Genomic DNA, 18,747 nt, shown 5'->3' with positions numbered 1-18,747 from the left:
TCTGTCTGGTTAGTTGTACAAACCAACTTTCAGCTATAATAAAAAAAAAAAGTAGAATTAATTGTTGAACCCACGAGGAAAAGACAAAGAAAAGTCATCAGAGAACAAATAGGCTTGAAGTTGCTTTTTAAAACAAACAAATGTGGCATCTTTGAGACTTTGTGGGAAGTTGTTCAGACTTGAGAAGCAACAACAGAAATATTTTAAGCCTTGACCTTGGAGTGGCCACAACTCTGTTTTACTAGCTAGACAGATGATATAGTCCAATAGTGATCCAGCATAGATTATATTGAAAGAGACTTTTGTCTCAGACACAAAAAGCTAATTTCTCATGATAAACATTCATGAAACAATTTTAACAATCATTTACTGTTTTCAACAGAGGCCAATTGATCTGTTTTCTGTTTCACCTTTCTACTTTTTTGTTAATACTCTCCCTTCTCCTTAAAAGGTGTTGACATCTCACTCATGCTCAGAGGAGGGTCTGGAGGATGCAGCTAACATTCTACTGCAGCTTTCAAGAGGAGATGGTACCACCAGAGACACTGTACTCAGACTGCTGCTCAGTGGAGCTAGACACCTTGGATACACTCTATGCAAACAGATCGGTTAGTGCTGTGAGACTACACCGATACTAGTTATCGTCCCCCAATTCAAGAGTATACAGTTTTCCTTAAGTGTTCATTTGAACATTTTCTCTCTCTTTCAGGCACATTGCTGGCTGAACTAAGAGAGTACAACTTGGAGCAGCAGAAGCGGGCGCAAGCTGATTCACACTCCCCAGATGCCCCGCCTGAAGATCCCTCCATCTCGGGCAGGCTCAGGGGCAAGATGACAAGCAGGTTAGCTAGTTATAACCCTGGTTGCCCAGTGCCACTAGGTTGTCAAGCACGCAACTCAGTCACTGGGCTCTCAAAAGGGACTAGCAGACTGAATCTACTTGAACTAGTTTGATTTCCCGAAGTAACGCTGGATTATGTAATGACTGTCTGTTTTTACATGAAGTGTCCCAAAACTACAATTTCCTTTACCTCGTATGCATTTGTTGGCTTGGGCACAGGTTTGACGGCTCGGAGAGTGTAGTCATTGTGGCTGCACAAAAACGCACACTTGGGGGGCGAGAACTACAGCTTCCCTGTATGAGCTCCCTGACCTCCAAGACGTCGACGCAGAAGTTTTTCTTGCGAGTGCTGCAGGTCATTATCCAGCTGCGTGAGGACACCCGGCGCGCCAACAAGAAAGCCAAACAGACAGGGCGATTAGGTAAGATGTTACAGTATTCTTGATGCATACATTCATTATCCTGAAGATCTACAGAGTGATATATAAACCCTCTCCTCCCTCTCTGAATGTCCAGGCTCCACCAGTTTGGGCTCAGCCAGCAGCATCCAGGCTGCTGTGCGACAGCTCGAGGCTGAAGCTGATGCCATCATCCAGATGGTGAGAGAGGGTCAGCGGGCACGCCGCCTCCAACAGGCCCCCTTACCCACCGCCTCCTCTGCCTCTGCAACCGTTGTCGCTGCCGGATCCTCAGTGGCATCCCCCTATGCTCCCACTGGGGCTGCTCCCCCTGCTGGCACGGCCGCTGCTGCCACGGTTAGCATGGCTACACTGACAGCAGGCATACTCCTACTTACAAACTGCACACACATATTTTTAGGAGACAATGTGGACAACAGAAAAAATAACCTGTGGTGGTCGTCAAGGTTTAATGCTATGAAATGGCTAACAGCTACTGACATGCAACATATCTAATTCGTTTTTTGCCTCTATGGGCTTTGAGCTAAGCCATTACTTGCAGTTTACATCTGTCGTGTTTTGCAAAAATAGCTGTAGTTAATATTTGATATTGTATTTCATGAATTGTGCACTCGGCCGAGAGCCCTTCTCAAATGGTGTATTCATCGTGACAATGTCTCCAATACTGCCCTGTTGAACATTATCCCAGCTGGATAGATGTGTCAGAGATCCTGTACATCCTATGCCAGTGTCTTTTAAACAACATTTTTGACTGTTGAAATGATCTGTTTGTAAATGTCCTGCCTGCTTCAAACAGTTTTTGTTTTACTGATGTGTTTGCTGGCTGACATGGCTTCATGCTTTTGGCCCCTCCTCCTTCCCTACTTGGTCCAATCCCTGCACCTTTGTAGTGGATCATGAAAGTGACATTTTGCATGGCATTAACGGCCATAATTGACTACTGAAGAAAGATCTCTGCTAATTATTCTGTGTTTTTTCTCCCTGTTGTTCATCCTCTGTCACCGCTCTATCTGCTCCTGTCTGAATTATTTTCTGTAGTCCGACGGGCAGTCGATGTCAGAAGCCCAGGCAGCCCAGAGAGACGACTCTCCTATGGATGTGGACCAGCCCTCTCCTCTAGATCAGGACCCTGCACCTCTGGGTATGATTATAAACAACTAATAACTGTTCACAATTCTAGAGAGAATCTAAACACCTGGTGATTTCTACTTTCTTCAGTAAATAGCTCCAGCATCCACTGAGCACAATTTTCATTTGATACATTCATGATCTAATTCAGTGTGTATTGTAAATAAATTTTCTAGATGAAGAAGGAAACAGCACGTCGGAGAGTGAGGAGAAACTTCCAGAACTCCCTCTGCTCAGTGAGCAGCTTCTGCTGGATGAGCTGTGGGACATGCTTGGGGAGTGCCTGAAAGAGCTGGAGGAGTCCCATGACCAGCATGCTGTACTGGGTAAGTGGAACGCATTTCTCTATGCTATGTGCGATTGACATTGTATTGATGTCAGATGAAGCTAGTGATGTGTTCCCCTAAAGATAATTTTCTTTGTTTTCTCAGTTCTCCAGCCGGCTGTGGAGGCCTTCTTCCTAGTGCACGCCACTGAGCGGGAGAGTAAACCTCCAGTGAGGGACACCCAGGAGAGTCAGCTCTCTCACATTAAAGATGAGCCTGCTCCGCTGTCACCAGCCCCGCTTACACCTGCCACACCTTCATCCCTGGACCCGTTCTTTTCAAGGGAACCATCCTCCATGCATATCTCCTCCAACCTGCCACCAGACACCCAGAAGTTCCTTCGATTCGCCGGTGAGCCTGAGCAACTTCCCTAATGTGAATGATGAAGCTTTGTTTGCATGTATCGTATTCTGTATAACAAGACTTGTTGTTCATCCTTTTTAGAAACTCACCGCACAGTGCTTAACCAGATCCTGCGCCAGTCCACCACTCACCTGGCTGATGGGCCCTTTGCAGTATTGGTGGACTACATTCGAATCCTGGACTTTGATGTGAAGAGAAAGTAAGGGGTATTTTTTTTACACATCTGTCCTACACTGTGTAGTAGCCTCTTCAAATTACTGACCCTTTGGTGTCGCTAACCATATCTGCAGGTACTTCCGCCAGGAGTTAGAGCGTCTGGATGAAGGCCTGAGGAAGGAGGACATGGCTGTGCATGTGAGGAGAGATCACGTGTTTGAGGACTCTTACAGGGAGCTGCATCGCAAGAGCCCTGAGGACATGAAAAACCGACTGTAAGGCCATTCCCCCTTTGTCCACCTGCAGGGCCTCTCAGTTCCGACCCACTCAACATGAATCATACTCTGCTCACTTCTCGCTACAGGTACATCGTGTTTGAAGGAGAGGAGGGTCAGGATGCTGGTGGCCTTCTGAGGGAATGGTACATGATCATCTCTCGGGAGATGTTCAACCCCATGTACGCCCTGTTCCGCACTTCACCAGGCGACCGTGTCACATACACCATCAACCCATCATCTCACTGCAACCACAACCATCTCAGCTACTTCAAGTTCGTGGGTCGTGTGGTGGCTAAGGCAGTCTATGATAACCGGTTATTGGAGTGCTACTTCACCAGGAGCTTCTACAAGCACATCCTGGGCAAGAGTGTCAGGTATTTGAGCTACTGTCAGTCACAGTGAAGTAATGTAGTTGTTCAAGACATGTTTCAACAAACCAAGTGATAATGATCACTATACTAAATGATTGGTAAGCTATATATATTTTTATTGATTATGTTACTAAATGTATTTCTGTTGTCTTCCAGGTACACAGACATGGAGAGTGAGGACTATCCATTCTTCCAGGGCTTGGTCTACTTGTTGGAAAATGATGTGTCCACACTGGGCTATGAGCTGACGTTCAGCACTGAGGTTGGTGTCTGTTCTCTGAATGTTCCAATTAACTTGAAGTAGAAAATTGATTGTCATTCTTAACTGTAGAAATTGTGGTTGGGCCTCAAGGGCTTGGTTCCCACATGCTTTATGTTCTCATAAAATCTGTGCTAAAAGTGTCTGATGGCATTAAAATAACTGGCAGTTAAATGTGAGCTGAAATTCTGTAAGATGTGTGACACTGAAAGTTTCCATTTGCTCTCTGTGTGAAGGTCCAGGAGTTCGGCGTATGTGAAGTGAGAGACCTCAAGCCAAATGGAGCCAATATCGTGGTTACAGAGGATAACAAAAAGGAGTATGTGCACCTGGTCTGCCAGATGAAGATGACAGGTAAGACTCACCAAATCTATTATTTCCTACAAGAAGCACGGCTCTTTTGTTAATACATAATAATATCTGTAATGAAAACAGTCAGTGGAGATGGAATCATCTAGATCTTGAAATGTACAGATGTCATCTTAAATGTTCAGCGCAGATATTCTCAGAGATGCACACATATAGCACTAGGTGGCAGCCCAGTTAAATGTTGCAATGATCAATATTCAGCTGCCATCCAGTGGCTCTTCTGTCGGTAAGATGGCCGATTTATCATAACCAACAACCTCCAGCTGCTGCTCAAATAGATTATTCAGTAAAGTATTACATTTTCCGCTGCTTAATTGAAAAATGATTGCCATAGAATTCAATTAAAACCGTTGGTTGCCTGCCTATCTTCAGTATTACAGAAAGATCCCTGAGTGAATTCTAAACCCTGGTTTTCTAGGTGCAATCCGCAAGCAGCTGGCAGCCTTCCTCGAGGGATTCTACGAGATCATCCCCAAGAGACTGATCTCCATCTTCACTGAGCAGGAGCTGGAGCTGCTCATCTCTGGCCTACCCACTATTGACATTGATGACCTGAAGGCCAACACTGAATATCACAAATACCAGGCCAGCTCCATCCAGGTATGGAAGAGTTTGCACAAACAACATTTATTATGGAAATGAAAACCCAGATCTAAGTGTTGTGAGAAAATGAGTGTGATTATGTCCATGTCTTATGACTGTTATCTTCATATTGTTTGAAATCAGGTAAAGCTGTTTTTATTCAGGTGTTATTGCTCATGCCTGGCAGCTTCGAGCCTTTAACTGTTAATCATACAGAAAAAACTATTGATAAAACTGTATAAGAACAAATTTATAACTCAAGCGTTCCTTTTCCCCCCAACTTTAGATTCAGTGGTTCTGGAGGGCCTTGCGTTCCTTCGACCAGGCGGACCGGGCTAAGTTCCTGCAGTTTGTCACTGGTACCTCCAAGGTTCCCCTCCAGGGTTTTGCTGCTTTGGAGGGCATGAACGGCATCCAGAAGTTCCAGATTCACCGAGACGATCGCTCCACTGACCGCCTGCCATCTGCTCATACCTGGTACACACCTATTAATACAATGATGATAATCATTAATCTTATTTATCCTGAAATTAACCGTATTGTGAAGGTGTTACTTACATTTTTTGACCTTTTCTCTTTCTCTAGCTTTAACCAGCTGGACCTCCCAGCCTATGAGAGCTACGAGAAGCTGAGACATATGCTGCTGATGGCCATTCAGGAATGCTCCGAGGGATTCGGACTGGCTTAAACTATGAGACTCTTAACAAACTCAGACATGCAAACAGACAGTTGATTTAGATTTGCCTACTCCTGACACATTCACACTGATAACCTTTGAAACACACACACTATCATAGACTGTACTGGATTATTTGTTGAATGGCCTAGACTTACTGGTTTCTATTCCATATAAAACAGATAAAACCAGCGAGTGACATTGCGTACAACACAGAGAGCCTCATGTTAATGGCAAAATGCAAGAGTGGATTCAGAGGATAAAACATGGACTAATATAAGAGACATTTTCTTCATTTAGTTTGATTTCTCTGTACAAAAGGTTTGGGAGTTTGTTATGTTTAATCTTTTTTGTTCTCTGGTTGTGTAAAAAGAAAAAAGATAATGTTGTTTGAACAGGATGGTTATAAAACCTTTGGGGAAAAATAATGGTGGTTTCTTGTTGCTAATTTGTGACCTCATAAGCCTTGATGACGGGGAACCTTTTTATGGGGGGTATATGGACAACTTGAGAAGTTTTGGAGATATTCACAAAAATGCACTTTTCAAAGTTTTGTGGCATTTTTAAGGAAGGATGGTACAAAAAAATGAAGAGAGAACCTGAAGGAGATAAAAAAAAACATTAACCATAAATTCTAGAGTATTTTTGGCTATTAAATCGCTGACCCAGCCTTGAGCCTTTGAATCGGAGTGGAATAACTACATGAATAAATGCATAAAATTGCGTCCATTGTCTCCTTGAACTGTTTTACCTGCAGTGAATTCATTACATCCCAACAAAATATGTCACTTCTGGAACGTAATCCTCAAAATTCTTGGACATCGCGCAAAAGAAGCAATATTCTATTTGGTAAAAAGTAGTGGCAGTTTATCAGTGATGCTGTGACAAGGGAAATCAATCCCACCCCTCATGCTCACACTGATCCTGGCAGTGAATCAGACAAACTGTCACTCAGGACAAAATCACTAAGGCATGGTACAGCTTTTGTGTAATGACTGATGGTGTCCCCGAGCACGATCCTGATGCACCGCCTGAAGTCGGGGGCTGGTTGGTTAGGGAGCTGTGTTTATCATATTGGGAGCTCAGTGCAGCAGTGCTGTGATTTTGTTTTTATGTGCCACTTACCCAGTCTCCCCTTCAGTCTCAAACAAATCCCTGTACTGTTGATCATGTCCCCACCACCCAGTGTCCCTTTGCAGCTTTTTCAGTACTGATGGGCCAAAGACGACAGAGACAACCAAGTGATTTCTAGTCATCGTACATTCCTCTGAAGTTTTTTTTTTCTGGAGGTATTTGACGTTTAATGTTGCAGCAGGAACTATTCATGATAAATTTATATTAAATGTCATGGCACACTTTACTGAGAACCTATAGGAATGGATTCATCAGGCTAGCCAGGTTACCTCCTCATATCTGGTTATTGAAATACATAATTAGGGCCTGAGCACTGACAGACAGTGAGGCCCTATTCAAATTGTAAGGATTATCATTATTTTTCAGGCAAATTAATTGGCTTTTTGAGGGCTTTAACCTGCTCAAATTCGTAAAAAAAATTAGAAAGTGGTGAAAATGTACGTATTCTGGAGGAATTTCCAAGGGGCGTGGCAAAATGGCTCACCGGTGCCCCTGAGACTACTGGAGCACGTTCCCATTGACCGATCTTCACAAAAATCAATACACAGGTGTATCATGACCTGACAAACAAAATGTCTGGAGGTGCAATTGAAAAAACGCAACAGGAAGCCTGCTATTGTGCATTTAGTGGCCATTTTGGTCGTATTCCACATTTTTACTCTGAGGTACTTGTCACAGGGCTTGCATCAGATCAACTTCAAATTGAGATGAGTGTGATCACAACAAGACGAAGATACAAACTAACTCAAAGACCGATTTTTCGTTTGATTACACGCCATTAAAACACGAATCAAAGGAATCTTTATGTCTTGCAAAGGGGACCTCTCTCTCTCTCTCTCAGAATTGGGACATTTCCTCTAACCGTGTAAACATTGGTGTACGGCGAAGTTTCATCCTCCGCCAAAGGAGAAGATGTTGTCATAACTCAACTGTGCATTGTCCTCCACCAACAAACTTCTGTCTCATGATCAGAGTCCAAGCCTGAACAGCTCTGTGTCTATTTCCTCAGTCATTATTTATGTTTTTCAGGCAAAAAGCATCCAACGCTTCAAATTCAATCAGATTGCTCCAAATTGGTCACACTGATATAATATAAGTCCCCTAATTGTGCCTTCATCAAGATTCATGAATTATTCCCTGAGCAAAGAAAAAATACGGAAATGTTCAATGGAGAAATAAAAGAATCTTGGATCTGCCGCCTCATTTAGAAATGCAGAAATCGAACGCTTGGTAATTATTTAGAAAGTAAAAAAGACTGTAGAAGTGCTGGTGCAACTGGTTTCTGGTATTGTTATAGTCCTATTAATTGACCTAGATAGGAATAATCTCTTATACAAAAAAAAAAACACACCGTCAACTTTCCAACCTTATAAGGTCCTCAATATTATGCAGTTTGAATAACAGTATGTTCTCTTACTGTATGACAAAAACAACTTCACATGGAGAAAAAGTAAAAGATGCTCCTGTTCTTGGTGACAGACTTGAATTCAAAGTTTACTGGATTCAAGAGTTGGGACTAGAGAACTGCCCACACTCTAACGCGCCTAACATCTTGAATATCTCCCCCCCCCCCCCCCCCCCCCCATAGCCCTGGCATGTCTGCAGTTTGCTCCTGTCGTTGCCTCTGCTCCTGTCCCTCCTCCCCTGTGTACTCCTCTTCTTCTACCTGCTCCTGCGTGCTGCGTCTGTTCCACTCGAGGAGCCACTACAACACTGGAAATCACAACCCCACCGCTGCTGCGTCTTCGACCCTCCCCCCACCTCTAACCCTCAACCCCCACTGACAACCTGCACACCAGTTGCAGAATGGGGAGCGTCCATGTCTGATTTAGTGTGTGCCGAGGCATGATAAATTATGATGATTACAGTGCTGTCATGCAGGGATTTCAGACCCCACTCTAAGCCCTGGTTTTACAGTACATTTGGCCAAGCCAGGTCTTTGTACCCCCCCCCCCCCCCCCCCCCCGCCTCCATTCATGTATAAAGCACAGATGCAATATCCTACAGGCCGCGCTTGATTTACAGATATTGTAGGCATCTGTTGCAATTTAAGCAGACAATATAATATTTCACAATACATTTCCTCACTTATGGGTCAACTTTCCTGAGATGATTTTAGATTTCCTCTTTATTATCTTGCAGCTTTGGCTGAATATTTGTCCTGTGAATGTCTGGGGCAAATAGACGTATCAGCGGTGTGGCTCAATGAGCTGCTGCACTGCACTGTGCGGGCCTCTCCACTGGGTGGGGATCATTAGACTAGCCAGAGTGAACACGATGTTCCCTGTCAGACGTTCTCCATGTCACTGGTTTTCCACCGAAGTCACTGGCACTGCTGTTTTCTATTTCATGCTGGAGGAGGCAATTTAAGGCAGACTGTTGCCAGAATCTAAATAATTTGTGTTTGCCCACTGATGCCTTTAATATGCATGTGAGTACCACTGTGACACATTCAAAATCCTCAGCCTTCTTCCCCATTAAACCACATGAGAAATAGAAGGTGAAGATATATCTCAAAAGATAGTGGAAATGAACAAGAGTGCGTGTGTCTGCTACACTGAAAATGAAAACTTGTTGTGCAGAGATAACGGTGATCAATGCTCATCAGTAACAGTGGAGCCGAGGAGGAAATGAAGGCCATTAATAATGACTCTGTTGTGCATGAGCCAGGGAGCTCTCAGAGTGATTTGTTTTACTTGTGCTGTCTTCAGTGCCTCTGGAATAAATCACAATATTACAATGCGCACAGGGCAAAATGATGAGGTCCTTTTTTTTCCTTTTTTTTTAGCAGAGAGCTGAAGAGTGCAAAGGAACCAAATCAGTTCATTAGAGTAATTGGTTTAATGTTTACAATTTGCCTTAGAGATCTTTGTGCTGGACATAATTGATGGTGGCGCTTACTCACCGATTTTTTGCCCTCTCCTCAAAAAAAGTCACGAGCCTCCAGATCATTCTAAAGGACGAGGTGAGACTGGGTGAATATGAAGAATCATAACGGGTAAACCCCTGGCTTCATTTCAGGGCGGAAGCCAGTTAACAGCAGCGCTATTTACAGGGTGTGAGCGGCACGCTGACAGCTTGTTATTGTTCCTCCCCATTAATTCACTGTGGTTTATTCATGATAGATGTTCCAAATATAAAATATCCCAGTGGAAACGTTGCAACCGGAGACTCGCGCTGTTGTGGTGTTTTTTCTGCTTTTTCATGTTTTTCTCTGCAGTGAGAGTTTTTCTCGAGGCGGATGTTGCGGGGCCTCCTGAGGGTCACACGATCATCAGATGCAGGAGGAGCCCGACGTATCGAGGTGGACAGGATGCGGCCCTCCGTTTGGACAGCGAGGCCACATGGGAGGATGCTCTGTGCTGCTGATGTGAATCTGTCTGCTCTGTCATCACCTCCTGATTAGGCTGAGCTCCCTGCCCAGAAATGACTGTGTTTGTGTTTGCGCCTGTAACAGAGGAGAGGATCCATATTTCTGTGCATCTGTGCGTGCGTGCGTGCGTGTGTGTGTGTGTGCGTGTGCGTGCGTTTCCTGTGGAAGAAGCCGGGCTCAGGTGGGAGCACGTGTAGGCTCAGGCCGCCGCGTCCAGGACCCAAACCAGAAGTGACAGTCCCTCCACTGTAAAGGTCACAGTCTTTATTACCTCTGAGCTTCCAAGTATCCGTGGTCGCTATCTATTTACCACATTGCATCTGCAGCACCCCCAATCCAGGCCTCCCCCCCCCCCCCCCCTCCACGTGGCACAGCGGTAGGCACCTTGTGGCATTTCAGAGGTGAGGAGCCGCTGCAATGGAATCCAGCCCTGTCATATTCCAGGTGGTGTAATGCAGTTCATCCGCTGAACGTTATCATCCACGGACACGATGCTGTTGAGCCTGGCCCGAGAGAGGCGTAATGTGGCCGGAGGCGGTAACTGCAGAGGTGTTTGATGAAGCCAGCCCGGAAATACCCGGCTTATTTATCTGTTAATACACCAGGGACATGTTTAAAGTGCAAAAAAAAATAAAATGATCTACGTCTCCTCTCGGTGACATTTCCATGGCTTGCACGTTAAAATGCTTTTTTTTTTTAAAAGATGCAAATGGTGTGTTGATGTAACTCCAACGTGGTGCATTGTAATACACGATAAAGAACAGTAAAGGGTCATTACTATTTCTGGAGGGGAAGAAGCCTTTTTGAAGTAAAAGGCAGTAAACATCCCAGTCGCCCCCCCCTCATCTGCTTTAACAAATATTTGTGCTGCAACAACTTCTATGCAAAAGCTCGATTTGAATATCAATGATGAGAATTTGAGTATTCACCAGCTGCAAATTGTCTGCGCGACTGCCCTTATTCCGATTCTCCCACAACAACAACAACAACAACAACAACTTATCTTTTGGAGGGGCTCTAATCTCTGGGCTCGCCACTGCTCGCTTGTCTGAGGCTGACTCACAGCTATTTACATGCAGTTAACATGCCTAATGAGATGAGTGGAGCGCGGCTCATATCTGGCAGCGGGGCCCCTCCATAAGCGTGGAGGGGAAACTAAATCGGAGTCATTTCCCTTCAATTAGCGAGTGATTAACGGCGGGTCAGAGACGGCTGGCTGACCTTCTGGCCACCTAATGACTTTTCACCGGATCAATGGATCAGCCAACGCCGGCCACATCAGCAGCCCAGGAGGCGTGCAGGCAGCGGAGAGGCCCTGGAGGTGCCCGCTCCTCACTCCTGCGTCTTACATCTATCTTCAGCTCTGCGGCCTGTCACATCCCTCCCTTTCTGTCGCTGTATTATGATCACATCTATTCCCCCCCACACACACACACACAAACGGCTTTATCTCTCTCTGTGGCTCCAATCACCTCCTCAGCATCACAACGTGTTCTGGCTTCCCTACACTTCTTTTTCTTTGCACCTCAGTGTTACATTCCAGATTGTGGGACTGCAGGAAATGATTGTGATTCTGAAGCATGATAATGTAAATGGAACTCGTCTCCACTAGATCATGAGGGGATGTTGATCTTTAGGATATTAGAATAACCTCTGCACCCGGCCTACACACTACATCCCAAACTATCTTCACTATTTCAAAACACCGAGGAAATGCTTTAATGTGACTCATTTTTTCTGTCATGAGGACTAGAGGTGCCTTTAAATACAAGTGAAATGCTGTATTTAATAATGCAGAGGCAGAAGACAGCCAACAATACAAATTGATTAAATGACACAATCACCACGGTAAAACAATAAATAAATCGGATGCTTTCTGAAGCTTGAACCTGTTGCACCTGCAGTCTCCAACCAGCTGAATGAAGCTTTTCTACAATGTTGATTTCTTTTTTTTAATCACAAACCATTTTCATGCCAAATCTAAGTTATAACAGTATCTGATGCACACTGAAGTAAACTGGTTGCATGGTAACATCAGTATGTTTTGTTCTTTCTATATTTTTTCTACTTATTGACTCATTCCCTCATCCCCATGTTATTGCTCAAGACCTTAATCCTGATGAGTGGTTTCTCATAAACTAGTAATTCAGCATTTTTTCCTCTGCCATCTGTGTCCACTCGGGTTTCTATTGCATCATCCATCTGCTTATTTTCCATTTTGCTACTATTGCAATACGCAGAGTTCAGACACCTCGTCTTTCCCTTTTCATCTCCTCTCTCCTTTCTCATGCATGGGTTTTAAGATTAAACATCTCATCATAATGTTTTCTATTATTCTTTAAAGGTTCAGTGTGTAGAATTTCAGTGACATCTAGTGGTGATGTTTCATGTTGCATCTGAATACCCCTCACTTCACCCTCCTCTTCCACACATGAAAGAGAACCTGTGGCTGCCTTCAGTTGTCATAAAAACTCAAAAGGTGTTTAGTTTGTCCAGTCTGGGCTACTGTAAAGAAAACAACATGTTATATGTAAATATAAAGGGCCAATTCTAGTGTAAAGAAAACAACTATTGAACAATTTAGATGAAACACACTAGTGCAAACATCACTAGGAATATTTTATATTCAATTTATGCCAATAGATCCCTTTCACCTAAATCTTGAAGCTTTAAGTAAAGCATCTATTGCAGCATGTTGTTATTCCCACACTGCTGCTGCTGCATCATTCTGTTTTTCTTCATCCCCTTTTTCTACCTTTTCTTTTTCTGTCCACACAGCCCGATTTTGCTTTGCTATCAGTTCACTTTCTTTTTCCTAAGACCCTGAGCCTCTGAGTATCAGACACTGTCTGTCTTAATAGTTTTACTTGACTCCTGGGTGTATTTTTGTCCTCCCCAATCCTCTTTTCCATTTCTGCTTTTAATAAGTTGTGCTTTCCATCTCAATACGTCTGTCTCTCTCTTTAAGAACCTCCACACCCATACTGCAGCCATTTACTATATTGCCTCCATCCCCTTGTTTTTAAGCTGATGGAGCTCTCTCCCTCCCTTCTCTTTCTCTCCCCTCTCTCTCTCTCTCTCTCTGTTTTTTGCTGACAGCATTGTTTTTTGCAGCTCCAGTCTTAGATTGTTCATTCAAAAGCCCCCCCCCCCCCCCCCCCCCTCTCTCTCTCTCTCTCTCTCTCTCTCTCTCTCTCTCTCTCTCTCTCTCTCTCTCTCTCTCTCTCTCTCTCTCTCTCTCTCTTGTCTTCCTCCTCATATATCATCCCATCTATCCAGCCAGTCTGCCAGCAGACTCACTTACAGTGAGTGCGGGTGGAAGGAGCTCCCACAAGGACGAGTATACAAATTCTCTGGAGATGAATGGCTCTGAGAGGGGGGGTATGAAGAAGTGATGGCTGCAAGTCACTGTCTCCTCTCAGACACGTTTGTACTACAGAGGTCAGGGAGGTGGATTCGCTCTCCTGCTCTTGTTGCTTTAAAAACCTCTGGCTGTGAGGAGGTGAAACAATCAGAGACTGGACATTATCTCTATTGATCAGTGTGGGGGAGACTTACTTCAAGCTGAATGCTAATTTTCCTCCATCTCCCCACTAAATATTACAGTGTTGGCTTGTGTTTTAATAGCTTGGGCCTGAGCGGAGGAGCTGAAATGAGTCAGACCACATTCAGATTGAGCCTCACAGTGACTATTAAATACTAATAACTTCCTGTTGTTCAGTCTTGTTGATCCAGAAATCATATTTATGTTACAATAGTTGTCTCTCCTCAGAACCAGTTAGGTTCTGAGCTTCTTAATTTATTCACCTAATTTCCCATAGCTCTCCTTATGCCCAGTTCCCAGGAACTGTTTCATAAACAGTTCCTGTTTATAACTAACATTATAATGTTAATCATTTATCAAGACCTTCGTACTGATCACTGATTTCTCATAAACACGAAGTTAGGTAATTTGTCTTGAGCCCCCTGAGTCCACTCAGGTTTCTTATGAATGGTCCACCTGCTTATTTTCCATTTTTTTAATTTTTAAACTTTCCTTTGTATCACCTTGTTATGTTGAGTGCTTTTTTGTTTTGTGGAGCGCTTTGTGACAGGAGCTATATTGAATGAACTTTACTAAATTACTTACTTTCCTTTTTTGACAGTTCAGCAGTTCGATCCCAGTCTCCCCTATCTTCTGCATGCTGAGGGGAAACATAATGAACTACTACTTCTCATATCTCAGGCACATTTCTAAAGGCGAGACATTTCATAATCAACTTTTTGTCACAAAAACTGAATTGATGACTTTCTCAGTCTTCTTCTCTCCCTCTTTGTCTCCATTCCTGGCTTCCATCCAGTCACAGTTTTGACCCTGAACTCTCGGCCTCTTCTCCAGACATCCCGCCTCTCCTGGGGATGATGGCGAAGGTTTCTCACCTATCTGATCTGGCCTCATCAATCATTCCCATGCCGCCCACTGCCGTAGCGGCTTTGTGTCTCCACGCCTGGCAGATCCTGCAGACACCAGCTGCACATGGGCGCGCTGGCATCGTTGGGTACCAGAAGCACAAAGAAAAAGAGGAGCAGCTCAGTGGGAATGGGGCGTTTTTCTAACTGGACATGCTGCTAACCCAATTACCTGAGCTGCTCTGAGACCTTTTATTTTTAGGAACAAGTGTGGAATGAGTGTGAAAGTGGCCGTATCTTTGTTCCTTCTCTTATTTCAGGAACAGATCCAGGTAACTCCGAGTCTTCACATCTGAGGGATCTATGCAGGTTTTGGAGGAAACTCTGACCAATGTACAACAGAGTGGGTATCAAGTCCATTTATCTGTATCTTTGTCACAATTTCTACATTGAAGTTAGTCCAATAGACACTTTTCACCTTTTGACATGAAATAGTAGGTAAAGACACCTCAGTTTAAAGCTGTGCTTAGGTACAGTTGTGCTAAATGCTAATGCCAGCCTGCTAACACATTCTCGATGACAGTACTGAGTTATGTATTGGTATAATGTTAATGGTTTATCATTAGCCTGTTAGCATGCTAATATTGGCTCATTAGCATTAAACACAAGGTGCAACAGAGTTGGGAATGTCATTGATGTTGGAGGAATGAAACAAAAGTGTGGGAAATATTTGACCTGACGATGGTCAAGAATCATTACAGTTCATCCTGAGGCGACCGTGAATGTCTTTGCTGAATATTATGGGAAAGAATTCAGTAGTTGTTCAAATTCACAAATGCTGTGCTGAAGTCAGTGGACCTCATCCTCAGGGGACAATACAAATATCATGTAAACGCTGTACATATAAATCCCTTTTGTCTTGCATGGCTAATAATACCATCAAGCTGAGTGCACAAGACACACAGAATAAAGCTGCCACAGTCGCAATAAAAGTGAAACTCAAAAACAAGAGTGCTTGTTTCATATTGAAAATAAACTGCATAGGGAAAAAGTCATCTTAAAACAGGTTTACTGGGCGTCGACAACAAAGAGGAATCAGATCTAAAAGGTTTTGGGAATTGGGACTGAGGAGGTTTAAACAATAAACTGGTGCCAGTTAATGCGCCGGGGTTTAAAAGCAAATAAGAGAATATTCTGCTCCAGTGTTTCTGTTTTTCTGAAGAGCTGGAGGGCAAACGGGTCCGGCACATAAATAAACAGCAATCCCAATGCAACACATGAACAATGAAAACATCTATGTCACCATGCACCATGCACCATGTGTGCGGGAGCGTAGTCACCCAATGACGTTTCGCAATTTCATCTTAATCATGTCACATCAACAAACACTGGCAGACAACCAGTGGATTACTGAGGCCTTTATTACCCTGAAATCAGTGCAGCTCTGCTACCCCCCTCCCCCCCCCCCACCACCATCACCCTCCACCCTCCACCCCCAGACGCAGATAAGAGACGGCAGTGATTCCTCACACATTTTTTATTAACCACTGTTACATAATGTTCATCCCCAGTCACGCCTTTGACTATAATGAACTAAAGCGGAGGTGATGATTTAGCGGCGCGATGAATTAGAGAGATGAAGGTTGAGCCAGTGGAGCGTCGAGAACTAACACAAAACTTCACACGGCCGTTATTTCACAGAGACAAGCAAAGGGGAGAACAGGTGCCCGAGTGTTTTATGCTAATGTAAAGTGTGCATTAATATTCTTGGCACTGCCTGGCTGAATGTAAGTGCAGTTATAAGAGCAGCTGGACCTATACAAATCCACACTGTACACACATGCAGGGGGGAAGAGGAGGACAGACGAGGACAGACGAGGGGGGGCGGGGGGGGGGGGGGGGGGGGGTAGAGGACAGGAAGGAGGAGAGGAGGCGAGGGAGGGAGTTCCAATAAAGGAATGGCCAGGATCCACAGAGATTGAGGTGAGGAGAGAGCGAGGGAGAGAACAGGAGGAGGACCGAGGGAGGCAGGCAGCCAGAGAAGAGGGGTGATGTCACCTCTAACAGGCAGCCAATGAGAGTCAGGAGGGGTGGAGAGAGAGAGCGGCCGGAGGAGGGTGTGTTTTTTCTATCACTGCAGCATCAGCAGAGAGGAGAGGTGCACAATCAATTTCACAGAGAAGGAGAAGAGGAAGACGCAAAGGCACAAGTAGATAAGCAAGAGAGGCAGGAAAAGAGGACGCCGGGACTTGCCGGAGGATCGAGCATCAGCGTGGAGGTAAGAGGACGTTTTTGTGACGGGATGAACAGTTTGTCATCCCATGAGAGAGAGGGACTGTGGACTAATTAGGCTCCTGTAGGTGGAGATGGATTGTTATGGAATCACACCTTTGCTTCATTTTATCTTTGCAGCAAAAGACGACAGGGTCATGGAAATTTAAGCTGCTTATATTCTCAGCCGTGTTAATGTTTAGAAAAAACCACTAATTCAACACTTTAATCAAATTAGACAGACGTGTGAGGCACATTTATCACTTGCAGCTGTCTTAAGACATCTAGTGTATTAAAGCCGGGTGTCGTGGATAACCTGTTGGTGCAGAACACTTTTAGAGAAAAGGGTTTTTCTTTTCTAGTGTTTTATTTTAAATCCGTATGAATATTCAGTGCAGTGCATGCAACAGGGTCTGCTTCTCTAAATATTGAATATACATCAGTCTCATTGAACTGCCTCTCTGAAGACCTAATTGCCCATAATGAAAATATAACACTGCTTTACATTTTCTTTCTTTTAATGTCTGATTTGCATGAAGTTAAGATTTCTGTTTGAAATTAGGTGCGCAAATGATTCAAGAATATTTTTAGGGGCTTTAAATCTGTTGCATCACCTTATATCAAGAGGAAAAAAAAGTCTTTCTCTACAATATCTGACCATTAAATGCAATTACTTAAAATCTGCTCTTTGAAGTTAATATTTTGCATTTTTTTCTGTAAACTGAGGACAATTTCTCACAACAATTATCAGCTTGGATTGGCCTCCCCCCTCTCCCTTGCTACTTTAATATGAATATTCGTTTTCTTCCACATTCCCCTCCCCCAGCTAATAGCTGAGTAGCGTCATGTTCAGTGCGGCTCATGATTGCAAATTTGCTGCTATGATTTTCATTGATGTGGAGGAGGAAACTCCACAAGCTACATGGTGAACAGCACAGCAGAGCAGACTGCAACGGGTCTGGTTGGCCTTCGCAAAGACAGAGCAATGGGTAACCTTAAACCACACACCCCAGAGGGAAGACAGAGAATGAAGGAGTTTAAAAAAAGAAACTGGTAGAAGGAAAAGAAAGAACGATTGAGATATCAACAGGAGACAGAGAGGGAGAGAGAGAGAGATGCGGAAGGAGATGTCAGAGGAAAGGAAAATAAGGGTGGGGCCGTGCACACAGCAGGCTGTGGAGGTGTGCCCATGAAAAGGAGGCACTCACCTGGCTGAATGCCACACAGCTGGCTACTGTCTTTGTGGCTTATTGCACATCTGTTCTGATCAGCAGCAGAATATAGACAACATTCCACACACCAGTTGTGTTAATGATGTAGAAAAGTGTATTGACGAAGGCAGCTGTTAAAGGTTTGTTGTTCATGCATTTATGTGGTGCTTTGTGAGTGAGTACATCTTTGTTCATATTCTCATATTTTATACTAAGAGATGAACATGTGTATCTTCTTGTATTATATGTGTGTGTGTGTGTGTGTGTGTGTGTGTGTGTTAGCGCTGTAGTGAACTTGCTCTCTTACTCTCCCTCCCTCCATGGCTCGGTAGCCTGCAGCTTCCCTCGGATGAACATAGTCAGGGGACTGGAGGGGTGCGAAGGCGCTGTGCCTGACAATGACTTGTTACCATCTGTACTACATCCATGAACACGCTGAACTGCACACGTACACACAATAGATCAGGATACAGCTGCTGCTGAAGATGGTGTGTACGTGTGTGTGCGTGTGTGTATCTTCTCCATGGCAGCAATGCTCCAGAGACCCACTGCTGGTCACATTATCATGCTGTTTAATGCAGTGGGGTTTGAATGGCCGTGG

At 44.2% G+C, this 18,747-nt stretch overlaps 2 protein-coding genes across 15 annotated transcripts in view; both read left to right on the top strand.

Annotated features, from left to right (window-relative positions):
* The window catches only part of huwe1 (HECT, UBA and WWE domain containing E3 ubiquitin protein ligase 1), a 36,357-nt gene extending 29,866 nt beyond the window's left edge, over positions 1-6,491 (top strand). For 10 of the 14 annotated variants that reach the window (XM_053424302.1, XM_053424301.1, XM_053424298.1 and 7 more), the window contains 15 exons: positions 452-608; positions 710-843; positions 1,050-1,263; positions 1,358-1,596; positions 2,299-2,401; positions 2,565-2,714; positions 2,820-3,065; positions 3,159-3,276; positions 3,368-3,508; positions 3,598-3,885; positions 4,039-4,144; positions 4,378-4,495; positions 4,929-5,110; positions 5,379-5,569; positions 5,678-6,491. In XM_053424302.1, the coding sequence (XP_053280277.1) occupies positions 452-608; positions 710-843; positions 1,050-1,263; positions 1,358-1,596; positions 2,299-2,401; positions 2,565-2,714; positions 2,820-3,065; positions 3,159-3,276; positions 3,368-3,508; positions 3,598-3,885; positions 4,039-4,144; positions 4,378-4,495; positions 4,929-5,110; positions 5,379-5,569; positions 5,678-5,780 (2,490 nt within the window). In that variant the 3' untranslated portion in view covers positions 5,781-6,491. The remainder of the gene's footprint in view (positions 1-451; positions 609-709; positions 844-1,049; positions 1,264-1,357; positions 1,597-2,298; positions 2,402-2,564; positions 2,715-2,819; positions 3,066-3,158; positions 3,277-3,367; positions 3,509-3,597; positions 3,886-4,038; positions 4,145-4,377; positions 4,496-4,928; positions 5,111-5,378; positions 5,570-5,677) is intronic. The other 4 variants (XM_053424308.1, XM_053424307.1, XM_053424300.1 and 1 more) reach the window with 2 other exon arrangements.
* A 10,199-nt stretch (positions 6,492-16,690) lies between these two features.
* The window catches only part of l1cama (L1 cell adhesion molecule, paralog a), a 43,498-nt gene continuing 41,441 nt past the window's right edge, over positions 16,691-18,747 (top strand). Inside the window, exon 1 of the mRNA XM_053424848.1 lies at positions 16,691-16,942. The gene's annotated coding sequence lies outside the window, so the exon portion shown is untranslated. The remainder of the gene's footprint in view (positions 16,943-18,747) is intronic.

This window comes from Pleuronectes platessa, chromosome 6 (assembly GCF_947347685.1).
Source record: "Pleuronectes platessa chromosome 6, fPlePla1.1, whole genome shotgun sequence".
Taxonomy (NCBI): Eukaryota; Metazoa; Chordata; class Actinopteri; order Pleuronectiformes; family Pleuronectidae; genus Pleuronectes; species Pleuronectes platessa.
This window is presented reverse-complemented; position numbering and strand designations above follow the sequence as displayed.